The sequence below is a fragment of the Thamnophis elegans genome, chromosome 1 (genome assembly GCF_009769535.1).
Source record: "Thamnophis elegans isolate rThaEle1 chromosome 1, rThaEle1.pri, whole genome shotgun sequence".
Lineage (NCBI taxonomy): Eukaryota > Metazoa > Chordata > Lepidosauria > Squamata > Colubridae > Thamnophis > Thamnophis elegans.
Window position 1 is genome coordinate 99625146 of NC_045541.1, and position 13329 is coordinate 99638474.

General features: G+C 36.5%; 1 protein-coding gene across 2 annotated transcripts in view; it reads left to right on the forward strand.

Moving 5' to 3' along the window:
• ANO1 (anoctamin 1) overlaps positions 1-13329 on the forward strand; it is a 115441-nt gene that overhangs the window by 26195 nt on the left and 75917 nt on the right. For both annotated transcript variants that reach the window (XM_032225385.1, XM_032225376.1), the window contains exon 2: positions 12345-12523. In XM_032225385.1, coding sequence (XP_032081276.1) covers positions 12345-12523 — 179 coding nt within the window. The remainder of the gene's footprint in view (positions 1-12344; positions 12524-13329) is intronic.

Here is a 13329-nt window from a genome sequence, read left to right on the forward strand (position 1 = left end):
TGAAGAGAACAATCCTTTCATCTGTCACGAATTTTCAATTTTCCTATCCTATGTTCACAAGACTCAGTAATAGCAAACAAAAGAATTTGAATTTTATTGTTTAGTCTTTCCCAAGCTTCTGTCTCCAGATACTACACTGGACTACAATTTGCAGAATTCTCTGATAAGATGACTGACTTGATATTATTTTAGAGAGATATGCCCATATCAGGCTAAATTTAGTTGAAATCATATTTTGGCTTTTTCTCCTGAATAACAAGTTTATTAATTGATTTATTCTTTGATTTAGATATGCATGCTTTCCACTTCTGAGCTATTTCTGTGTTTTCTATCCTTTCCTTACCACTACTTTGGAAGACTTCATATTTTATTTTTAACAGAAATGGAGATAAAACAGTGACATATGCTCAAGAAGGATATGCATGTTTGTATAAACAGGGGACTGGAAGTTTGTAGTCTATCCGGAACATGAATAAGATTTGGAGCAGTTTCATTATTTTAGTGCATCTGCTTCCCTGCTTGGCTGGAATGAACTTTTCTAAAGGAAACTAAAAAGCCAGAAATTAAAGTGATAGAATACAGTACTATATGCAATTTATATGTGTTGATTGTGTGTGCCTGCTATGTAGAGAAAGAAAACATTGTAAAATAGGCTGCCTTGGCTGAAGGTACTAGCCAATGTGTCAAGTCAATTTTTAGCTTATATCTCATCATTATCTTTCTTATCCTGATTTTCAGGACCTCTGCTGAAAAATCAGTTTTTGTAAAGATCAATATTCTGAGAATTCAAAATTTTGCTTTCAGAATATGCATTAATATTCTGAATAGTGAATCTAGATATGTGAAAATGGTTGTGAACAATGTACACATGAATATTTGTGAATCTCTTTAGGCAATATAATAAGCAGAGAGGTATATACTATTAGTTGTAGCATGCCTGATTCACAAGAACTACACTTGTTTGAAAAGTGCTCAGTTAAATATGGCAATTATTATCAGGCCGACTACCACCAGTTCAATCCTGTCTGGCTCAAAATTGACTCAGCCTTCCATTTTTCCGAAGTAGAATGAGAATCCAGACTGTTAGGGGCAATATGCTAACTCTGTAAACAGCTTAGAGAGGGCTGTAAAGCACTATGAAGCAGTATATAAATCTAAGTGCTATTGCTATTGTTGTGCAAATGAATGGTGTTTGGGATCAAATCATCATTTCACTGATTTTTGTAATTATGCATAATTTTGTTTGATAATGTTGTAAGATGAACATATTTATTTAAAATATTAATAGGCAGTGTAATACTTGCATTAGAACAGACAACATAGAACTTTACTGTCTCCGATCCAACCTAAGCGTAGTACATAAAATTATATGCTACAATGCCCTACCTGTCAATGAATACTTCAGCTTCAACTGCAACAACACATGAGCTCACAATAGATACAAACCTATGATAGATCGCGCCAAACTTGATTGCAGAAAATACGACTTCAGTAACAGAATTGTCAATACCTGGAATGCACTACCTGACAATGTGGTTTCTTCCCCAAATCCCCAAAACTTTATCCTTAGATTGTCTACTGTCGACCTCTCCCCATTCCTAAGAGGTCTTTAAGGGATGTGCATAAACACACCAGAGTGCCTGCCGTCCCTGTCCTAATATTCCCTTGTATTTGTATCCATTTCATGTATTCATAATCATGTATATATATATATATATATATATATATATATATATATATATATATATATATATATATATATATATTCTCCCTTTATTTATTTATCAGCACAAATAAACACACAACACACACACACACACACACACACACACATATATATATATATATATATATATATATATATATATATATATATCTTGGTGGGAATGTGTGGACTGCTGGCTTTGTTTCAGTAAGGGGAATGATTGGTCGTGTGGTTGTATCATGATTGGTAGATTGGTGTTGATTGATGCTGGCTGTGTGTCCGTTGTTGTTTCGTGTTGTAACGGCATGGGTGGTGGGTGGGACTCGTTTGTTGACTAGGGCTGGTTTCCAGATGTCTGGTAGGCGGAAGGTACTGTCACATTTATTCATGTTGTGGGGACGTTTCTCTATTTCAATAGGTTCCATAATTATTTTCTTGTTGAAGTGTTCAGTTTTGGAGATTAACCTGGTTCCTTCAAAATTAATTTCATGTCCTGTAGCTCTAAGGAGCTGGAAAAGGAAGTTTTTTCTTTTTTTCTTACTGCATGCTTGTGTTCTGCAATGTGTGCATTTATTCTCCTATTCGTTTGTCCTATGTATGTTGCAGGGCAGATTTTGCATGGTATTTCGTAGACTCCTTGGTTTCCTAGCTGGATTTTGTCTTTGGGGTTTCTTAAGATGTTGGCTATTTTTTGGTCAGTGTTGAAGGCTGTCTTGATATTGTGTTGGTGGAGAATTTTGCTGATTTTATCTGTGGTGCCTTTGATGACCTTTGACCCTTCTCCCTTACATCAAAGGCACCACAGATAAAATCAGCAAAATATATATAATCTAATTCATGCTTGAGAAAATAGATAAAATAAAATAAAAATATTGATTTTCATTTGTGTGTGAATCAGGACTGGAAGGCACTGGGGGGAAATAATGAATTACTTGTACAAGGGGAAATGAGGGGAAGAAGGGAAAGCACAAATTTAAGAATGTGTTTACATATCATCAAAATGTGATTTTGGTGGGAGAGTTGAATACAACTCTTAGAATTCCCTGATCCATTTATTATATAGGAACTGAAAGAATAGCTAATTTTTGTCTTTTCTCTTCTTTACTTAACAGTGACTTAACGTAGTATCTGATTAGCATTGCTATAGATGTTAAACATAAATTTACTTATATGTTTCTTGAGATAGTCCTCAGTATTGTGAGTAAAGTTAATTTGTGAATGATGGCATGGATAGCAACATCCTGTGCTTCTTAGAAAACCCTTTCTTTGTTGATTCACATGAATTCTTTTGAAATGGGATAGATATGAATATACCAAGTTCCAGTGAAGTACAGTCAGGGGAGGCAGGGCCTCACCACTGTCATCATGAAAAGAAAAAAAAAATTAAAAGGAAAAAGGCTCAGGCAGGCGAAAGAAAGCGCTTTAATCAGTGGGGTGCCGGGAGAGAGGAGAGAATGCTCAGGGATCCCACTGACTAAAGCGCTTCCTTTCACCCGGCTGAGCTCTGCTACGGGCGAAAGAAAGCGCTTTAATCAGTGGGGTGCAGGGGAAGAGGACTGCCTCACCAGCCATAAACTTCACCGCACGTCACTGCCAAGTTCTCTGCTTATCCTAACAATTGCATTCAGATCTTATTTTTCCTCTGTTTAAAAAATTGGGATTCTTAAAAACTTTATGCCTGGGTACCCAATTGTAGGAGCTTTGTAAAAGAATATTCGCAATTGAGATCAGTCCCATGAGGAATTTCAAAACATTTCTCCTCCAGTAAACTTTTCATTTGGCACAATTTCCTTTTTAATTATAGTACAGAACAACTTCATCTCAACTTCCCATGTTCAGATGTTTTCAGTTTGCCAGATATGTTATATGTTTAGTTTTTTCTTATTCTTCTGTTCAATCATGTCCAATTCTCGAATACTGCTTGGACAAGTCCCCATAATTTTCAAGGCAAGGTTTTTTAGGAGTAATTTGCCGAATTCCTAAGATTGAGAGAAAGTGATTGGACCAAGGTTACCAGCTTGTGCCTAAAGTGGGACTAGAATTCAGACTCCCAGTTTCTGGTCTGGTACCTTAACCACTGCACCAAACTGGCTAGACCCAATCCTCATGTACAGTTTAGATGATGATTATTGTTCCCACAAGCTGCAAAACTATTGGGACTTTGGGTAAATTTGACTGTTAGTAATTTGAGAGCAAACAAAATGAACTTGCAGGGGAGTGTTTATTCACTATGGCAAGGATTTTGTGCTTTCAAAATCAATCAAATTTTGATTACCCAGTTAATGGTACAATCAAAAGAGCACATCCACCATGTCTTGCTAGACTAGCTAGCTGCTGTTAGAAACAAAATTGACTTTAGTTCTTATGTAAAAGGAAGAAAAATATAAGGAGACTGGTTTTAGTTTAAGACCTTGCTCTTTTATAATCTCAGTAAACAAAAAACTGTAATGTGCAATCAAATTTAGGTACTGGAAAGCCATGTTATTTCCTTCAGCAAATAAATCACTGTTCTGCACAATGCACTAGATTAATTCAAATATAAAAGGATGTGTATATTAAGAATAGGCAGACCTATCAACAGAGGAAAATCACTGACAGGCCTTAAGTATGTCCTATGTACAAGCGATGTCTTTTTGGGGAAAAGTCTGTCACAGTTGTTCTCTAATAACTTTTGACAAGAGGCAGGCCTTATTACAGTTTTCCTGGTAGTTTACATTAAGGAGATTGTTTAATTTCTTTTTTGGTTACTTTATCATTTTTTAAACAAAGAAAATTTTGCATTTCTAGGTACAGTTGCATTTAAATTAGGCAAGTTGCTGATATATTAGAAAAGTAAGCAAAGGACAAAGAGAGGACACACACACACACAATCTTTGAAGAATGTTTCTGAAAGTCCATAGTTTATGTCACTGCCATTTAAATGAAGCAATCTATTCGGCACACCATAACTGCTTGTTCTAATTGTATAACCTGAATTGTTTATTGTTCTCTTGTATGTGTTTGTATTTGTTTGTTGGAAGGTACAAAAATACATATTTGCTTTGATCCTTTTAATAGAACATTTTTTCATCCATCCCTTAAATCCAGAATCTTCTTTAGATTTTATAATAGGCCTACATTCCCATACTCAGTTTAGTGCAGTCTTCCAGATGTTTGGAATTATAATTTTTAGACTACCTGCCAATACAGTTGATGGCTATACTGGCGCGGATTTCTGGAGAGATGCAAGTTGGGAAAGACTATTCAATGAAAGCGGAACATTTCAGGGACCACAACTTTATATAAGAAGTTAATTAGAGCAACTAGCATGAGCTATATAAAGTGAACTAGAAAAAGCAAATTGGAAAAGGCATATGATGGACAAAATAGGAAGCACATATTCTCTTTAAAAGGAAAGGTTTAGAGCCTAATATTTTAGGCCAGTGGATAAATTGGAATTTTGAGAGATTGTGTGGGTTATTGTTGCTGGGAAAATCAAGAGAAGGATTTGTATTCTGGATGAGTTGGTGCAGCTCAGGCCATGGTAGACAACCTGATGCTTTTATGTCTCCCCAGTTTAAGATGCAATTTGTTAAGACTGAAAGTGTGGGTGTGGGTGTGTCTGTGGGTGTGTGTGTGGGTGTGTGTGTGTTCACGCGCTGGACTGCAACTCTAAGACTCATTGTTGAAGTGGTCAACCATATAAATTGATTGAATAAACTTCTATAATCCTTAATTGTTAATCCTATTGTTATTTGGACATATATGTTCAAATCTGATGAACATCAGGTTGGCAACCTTCAATTTAGGTATTAGCATATTGGTGAAGAACTGTAGCAAAATCTTTTGGCAGTCTAAAGAAATAACATGCATAGGAAACAGCAATTATTCTGCATCATCTGTTTTTTTATTCCCTGATGTTTAAACTCAAGGCGCATCATTGTCTAAGCATCAAATTATTTCCAAGCATATGCATGAAAAAATCTTATAATCTCTTACCTGCTTCAGGGAGAAAGCCTGGGATCAAAGTGTCTAGTTATTTATTTATGGAGTTTAGAGGCCACCTTACTAAAAAACAGTTTTCTTTAAAAACAAAGGATAATAAAAATTATGGAGCACATCATATGTGTCCAGAAGGGAAAGCCATACATAACAATAAAAACAATTTATAGGAGCTCAACAACTACCTTACCCCAAAGCCTGGAGGAACAGCAAGGTTTTGAAGCATTTCTGAAGCATCATTATGATGTGTGTTCTATAAATCCCTGAGAAAATACTATTCCGCTTCCAACTTAATTTAATATCTCTTGTTTCTTCAGAGGATACTTAAAATATTTGAAAATACTTATAAATAATGTATATTGATCCGTTTGTACATTACATGTAATACAGTTTATATTCAGTGGACAATATGATTGGCTTTCCATTAGCTTTCTGCAGCCAAGCTGATTGAGGAGAGCTATTTTAATCTCTATCTCTCTTATCTCTAATTGCTATGCCTTATCTACATACCAAGGTGGCGCAGTGGTTAAATGCAGCACTGCAGGCTACTTCAGCTGACTGCAGTTCTGCAGTTCGGCTGTTCAAATCTCACCGGCTCAGGGTTGACTCAGCCTTCCATCCTTCCGAGGTGGGTAAAATGAGGACCCGGATTGTTGTTGGGGGCAATATGCTGACTCTGTAAACCGCTTAGAGAGGGCTGAAAGCCCTATGAAGCAGTATATAAGTCTAACTGCTATTGCTATTGCTATTGCTATACCGTCTTAATGATGAAGACATTTATAAGATGGTTACCACCAGTGGTGGGTTGCCAATTTTGTTACTACTGGTTTGGGCACACTCCCGCATGCGGGTAGACGGAGCCTCCCGCTGCCGCTACTACCAGTTTGGCTGATCCGGGCCAAACTGGGAACAACCCACCTATGGTTACTACTACAGAGATCATATATCTTTGCTATTTTTCTTTCCATGAGGCCCTCACATGCTTGCTTAGGACTTACCACTTTTTATTATAGAAAAACATTAAGATGTTCAATCATGAATTGTAATCCAAAAGTGAATATTGTTGATGAGTGGCCTCTGAGAAGGATGCTATGACAACTGTGATCATTTAATATTAGTAGGGATTCTTTTCCCTGTGTTAGGACTCACAATAGTATTTTTTTGCTGCTGTTCTCCCTACCTAGTAAGCTACACTTATTGAAGTTGCCAAACTAAAGCTAAGGTTATCCTTCGCTGTTTTCCAGGGTTGCCCTGAGGGCCAGATCTAAGTATCCCATGGGCTGAATCCAGGCCTGGAGCTTTGAGTTAGACACCCCTGCTCTAACCTGTAGGCTTAATCACGCTCACCAGGCTAGCCATCTTTCCTTCAAGCCCTCATCAAACTTCTTTCTCCTTCTCATAAGGCTAGTTCAATAAGCATAGGAAGGATCACTTCAATATCACTTGAAACCAAGATTGCCAAACAGAGGCTATCATACTTTGATCATGTCATGCAAGCTGACTCACTCGAAAAGTCAATCATGGTGGGAGTGATCAGTGGAAAAAGGAGAAGAGGCCACCTATTGTCTGGACAATATAAAGAATGACACCAGGATGACTAAGACAGAGAATCATGGTGAGTGCTGATCCATTAAGTGGCCAAGGGTTTGACATGAGTGAATGGCTGATAAAAATGAGGAAGGATCAGTCATTAGCAATTTTAGTTGGTTTTGATGGAACAAGCACATATGAAGTCCAAACTACACTTTTTATTTTACAATATTTGTGGAATATAAACGGGAACAACTAGCACATATGTGCAAGGGGAACCTTTACCTTTACCTATGGAATATAAAAGGGGACACGGTGGCTCAGTGGCTAAGACGACGCTGAGCTTGTCAATCAGAAAGGTTGGCAGTTTGGCGGTTCAAATCATAAAGTAAGTGAGAAAAGAGGAAGTGTAGATATTAAAATGATGGATTGAGTGTTCACGGATTGAGCAAATACTTGACTCTAACAAAAATTTCCTGTGTGGTTCTGGAAATTTACTTAATCTTACAGTGCTTCAGTTTACAATAATTGAATGAAATGTTTATAGTTTACTTCCTTGCACCTAAAAATTTGTACAATTTTTACTTATTAAGAATACTAAAGAATGTTAAGAATCTATATATACTCTGTGTGTGTGTGCGCACGCACACACACAAAAACACACACATTTGTAAATAGAGAACAACTACTGGTCATTATTTCTTTGGCACTGCTGTATTCTAAAAATAACACATTATCAAATGTGTTATTTGATTGAGAAAACAAAATGATTAAACTAGATGTTTTAGAAAGATACTTTATACATAATTGTGTTTAATTTTGAATTAAGTAACATGCCCCATTTAAAAAGTTACTGTAACATTGAAATTACTCAAATACTTTGGCCACCGAATGAGAAAGAAGGACTCACTAGAGAAGAGCCTAATCCTGGGAATGATTGAGGACAAAAGAAGAATGGAAAGACAGAGAATGTGGGGGCTGGATGGAGTCACTGAAGCAATTGGCATGAGCTTAAATGGACTCCGGGGGATGGTAGAGGACAGGAAGGCTTAGAGGAACATCGTCAATGTGGTCGTGATGGGTCACATATGACTTTGCAACTAACAACAACATTGAAATTAACATTTAATTTATTCAAAATACAATACAACATTCCCCAAATAGATCACAATGCTTGTTAATTCCAGTCAATTTAACTGTAACTTCTGGAATAAGCTCAAGGCACAAAGAATTTACTGGTAAGATTTCTTAAGTCTTCAGTAGTAGATCTTTCCACATAGTTAAGCAATAATGAAAACATTTCTTAATTATCATAATGTTTGAACTTTCAGTACAAGTGATCTTATTAAAATATTGCTTTTGGTTAAATTATGTGATTAATATTCTGAATGTACCAGTGATAGTTCTTCAAGTATGCAGACTTCTTGATGCTGTTATAGCTTTGTTTCTGCTTGCATACATTTCATTACCTGGTTAGATAGCATCGTCTGATGATGTTATCTAGTTAGGTAATGAAATATCTACAAGCAAATAACAAAGGTAAGAGAGCATCAAGAAGTCTGCATACTTGAAGAACTATCACTGGTACATTCAGAATGTGAGAGCCGAGGTGGCGCAGTGGTTAGAGTGCAGTACTGCAGGCCACTTCAGCTGACTGCTAACTGCAGTTCGGCAGTTCAAATCTCACCGGCTCAGGGTTGACTCAGCCTTCCATCCTTCCGAGGTGGGTAAAATGAGGACTCGGATTGTTGGGGGCAATATGCTGACTCCGTAAACCGCTTAGAGGGGGCTGAAAGCCCTATGAAGCGGTATATAAGTCTAACTGCTATTGCTATTGCTATCAAGGACTCTATAGTTCAATTCTGAGCTACAGATTGATATTACAGATATTATCTTCTCTTCAAGTATATATAGGATAGCAGTCAAGCAATCCAATTATACATTCTTATTTCCAAATGAATTTATTCTCAAAAATTTGTTCATGCAGCTTTTTTGAGTTGATTCTGAAAGGATTTGGATGGGATGTTACTTTATTTAGGTTAACCCACATAATCTTGTTATGATTAAAATTTATTCATAATACTACAAATATAATTTATGTCAATCAAATACAATACCAAGGTCCAGTTTATATATGTTCACCGAGCCATTATTTCTGGGATGTATTTAAGATAATAAATAATAACTAAATATGCACCTGAATCATAATCCAAAATGTTGTTTGCATGTTCATTGGAATTAGGGACAACTGGAGAGCTCCAGTTTAACCCAATAATAATGTACCAATATTACACCAGATAAAGTTCAGAGGCAAGTATGTCGAAGCGTGGCTGTCTCCTTACATCTTTACATCTTTCCAACAGGGATCACAGGTCAGCTTTTACATCCATTGTATGGAAACAATCCACAAAGCATTTGTAATTGATTTTTTTCTGTTGCCGATAGGAGGGAGGGAGAGAGAAAGAAATCTCTTTCAAGTCAAAGTATAATGGATCTAGAAGAAGAAATGGTTTGGTTTCTCTGCCAGAGGGTGAACTTGCTTTGGATGAGAGTTTAGTTTCAGAGTTATCTAAGCAAATTACCAGTATTTTGTTTTCAGTTTATTTAAATATAGTATTGCTCTAGTGTAAAATAATTGTGGATACAAATGATGGATTAATATTTTCCTACATCAATTTGGTACCTATGAAACTGCAAATTATTCAGTTAATTTGTTTTATGTATTCATATTATGTTAAAAAGGGCTCATTGGCTAAGATGCTGAGCTTGTCGATTAGAAGGTTGGCAGTTCAGCGGTTCAAATCCCTAGCGCCACATAACGGAGTGAGCTCCCATTACTTGTCCCAGCTTCTGCCAACCTAGAAGTTGAAAAGCATGTAAAAATGCAAGTAGAAAAATAGGGACCACCTTTGGTCCCAGCGTTCTGTGCGCCATCGATGTTTAATCATGCAGTCCACATGACCACGGAGATGTCTTTAGACAGTACTGGCTCTTTGGCTTTGAAACCAAGATGAGAACAACCCCCTAGAGTTGGGAACAATTAGCATATATGTGCGAGGGGAACCTTTACCTTTATTATATTAAAAGTATTAACTCAACGAAACAAGCTGATTACTTCTGCACGCCTGGGATATTTAGAATAAAGTTTCTTCTCTTTCAAGAATTCCACAAACATCCTCTTTATAAAATTGTGTAAATCTCCTGCATTTAATTCATCAGGTTAGTGCATAAGCAGGAGCATTCCTTGAGCTACTTTGGCCACACGCCACCAGTTCTTTAAAAATTAGCATTACAGTCTTAAATTGGGCCTGGGATAAAAGGGAGTGAGAAAGCCAATGCAATTGGCAGAGCACTAACTTAATATCATATTATGGATTAGACCAGCTCCAGTTAATAACATTACAACTCTATTTTAGACTATCTGAGATTTCCAAAACTTCCAAAATAGCCCCACATATAACACATGGCAGAAATCCAGCCAAGAGGTTACTAGAGCACATAGAACTGATGTCAGGCTATCCCTGCCCAGAAAGTTTTGCAACTAGCCTCAGTATCCAACTTTTAGGGGGTTTGTTCTACCTGCTTTTTCAAAGTGGATTTTGATACAGCACACAGAGTTACCATTTTCAACTAGAAGCGGGGGAAAAAACATCCTTGACCTGATCGTCTACAATTTTATTAATTGTTGAGCCATTACTATCAAGCTTTGCAAGTTCTCTGAGATAGTTGGAAACAACTCAACTTCAAAACGTGACTGTGTTTTACGTAACATTTTGCTCAAGTAATACTTGTTCCAGAATTTTAAAACTATAATAAGTGCTGGTTCAAAAGTACATGTCAGTTCCAGTTCCAGTCTTAATTTGAGAAAAGTTTCAATTAGTGTTCTAGTCATAATTTTTTATTTGTGGCAGATGGGGTTCATTATTGATTTTTTTATGCTGTATCCATTCTACAGATGTTACAATGAAGATTGCCCTCTGTTGCAGAGCATTCCATCGTGTTCCTACAAGAAAGTCCCAAATATAATTGCTCATAGAATTTCATACAGAAAAGTTGGAGATGTGCTGCCAATACTTGCATGATAGTTAGCTTTGCCTGGCAGTCACCCAAACATTGTGCTTCATAGGGGAAAATAACTTGCGAGGCAAGTTATGCATGTCTAATCTTCTCTGGATCTTCATTAGACCACCTCATTCTTAATGTAAGATTCAGGATTATAGATTACTTGTGGTGTGAAGAGCCTTGACTCACCCTGTTATCCTCACATAGTGACTAAAGGAGTAATGGCAATCTCAAAAAAAAAATCACAATAGAGGTATTGTTTAGTGTAACATATTAACAATTGAGAAAAATGGGTTGTGTTATAATGCATCCCTATTAGACTTTTGTAAGTAAACCAGCATCTATTGTACTGGTGATACAAAAGTTGGGATTTAAAGTACACCTATCCTGGAATTTACTAGAAGTTCATTTTTACTTTATAGGTTACAGCTTTATATTACTGAAGTATTTACATGTCATCTTTTTATGATTTCCTGTTCATTATGTAATATGTTTGTTCTGCCTTACACCTTACCTTGTTAACACTTGTAACAGTCGGGGCTCAGGTGTACACGCTGGCAGATTGTCCTTGTTTCAAATTTCATAATTCTTTACAATTGACAGAATTGACTCAATCCGTGTTCTGACTATAACATTATTTATACAGTACGGCTGTGTAGGTAAGTTAGCATGCAGCATATTCCGTGTGGGTCTCTGTTTTGTTCTGCTTATATGCTACTATTATTTGTTTGTATGTTGAGGACAATGAATTTGTAATGGCTGTTTGTGAAACAATTAATTAGACATTCAATTCATTCAGCTGCTACTGCAGTCTAAAGAGTCTGGCAGCATCTATATTGTGACACAGAATCTTTTCTACAGGGCTGATTAGCTGAGCCAATGCCAAGAAGGAACCTGGGCAAAGCATACAAGTGTTCAGAGTAGAGCCGGGGAGCGTAAAGGAGAGAAGACAGGGGAGGTCCTTTCAGAAAACAAAAGGCAGGGGGAGAGGCAGACCTGGACATGTTCCAGCTGGAAAAGCGATGCCATGAAAAGCTCTAAGCTAAGCTGTTTCTCTTTTCTTTAGACCCTGACAGTTCATTTCATGGGGTGGAGTTTCTCCCAGAAAATTTCAGAGATGCTTCTAATGAAACAACAATGAGGATGAATGAGAAATACTCCACATTACCTGCCGAGGAGAAGGGAATCCACATCATCAACATCAGAGCTATTGAAGACATCGGCTATGTTCGCACAGAAAGTACAGTGAGTAAAAGAGCCGCTTGCTCACCTGGTCTATGGGTTCAGGAGGCACCTAGGTAATGTAGCTTAATTTCCCTAGTGCCGTACAATTTTGTGGCTGACGTTGTACAGCTCACAGTACTTTCTTCCTTCCAAATCTAGGGCTTTGGTGTTAGTTACTAAAAAGCATAGCTTTCTGGTTATTAAAAAAAAATAAGAATGAAAAGTTTCTCTTTGGAACTGCATCATTCTAAAGAACCGTATGGGAAAAAGACAGACATCTGTGTGTGTGTGTTTGACTGTGTGTCTTTACAATTGTTCTGTATATACACACATACAAACACATGCATATGCCTAAACACACAAATATGTAGATAAGTATTTTGCATCCAATTGCATTACAGAAATAATATATAGTTTCTGATTTTTTGCACTGATTTCAATTGTATCTTTAAGTACCCATGTCATATAACTTTTCAAGGTAAGTTTAATTGTATTGATTTTTTATATTTACATCAATGCAATCCTCAAAAATATGTGACTATTTATCAAAATTAAATTGTCAGTGGTAATTAATCTACAGACATGCAAAGTCAAGTCTAATTTGAACTTTTAAATTAAATTAATCTGCTTATTTTCCAATTTACGATCAGAAACAAAGTGACAATCTTAACATATTCACAAGCCAATTTTGTATATATAATCAATTTTCAAAGCTCATTGTTTAAACTATTCTTTAAAAAATCAAATTTTAAACTTTGACATATCAAATAGGATAGCAAAAACTTTCAAGAAATAGCAGTTAAAATATTGGAGCAAGACTGAGGGAC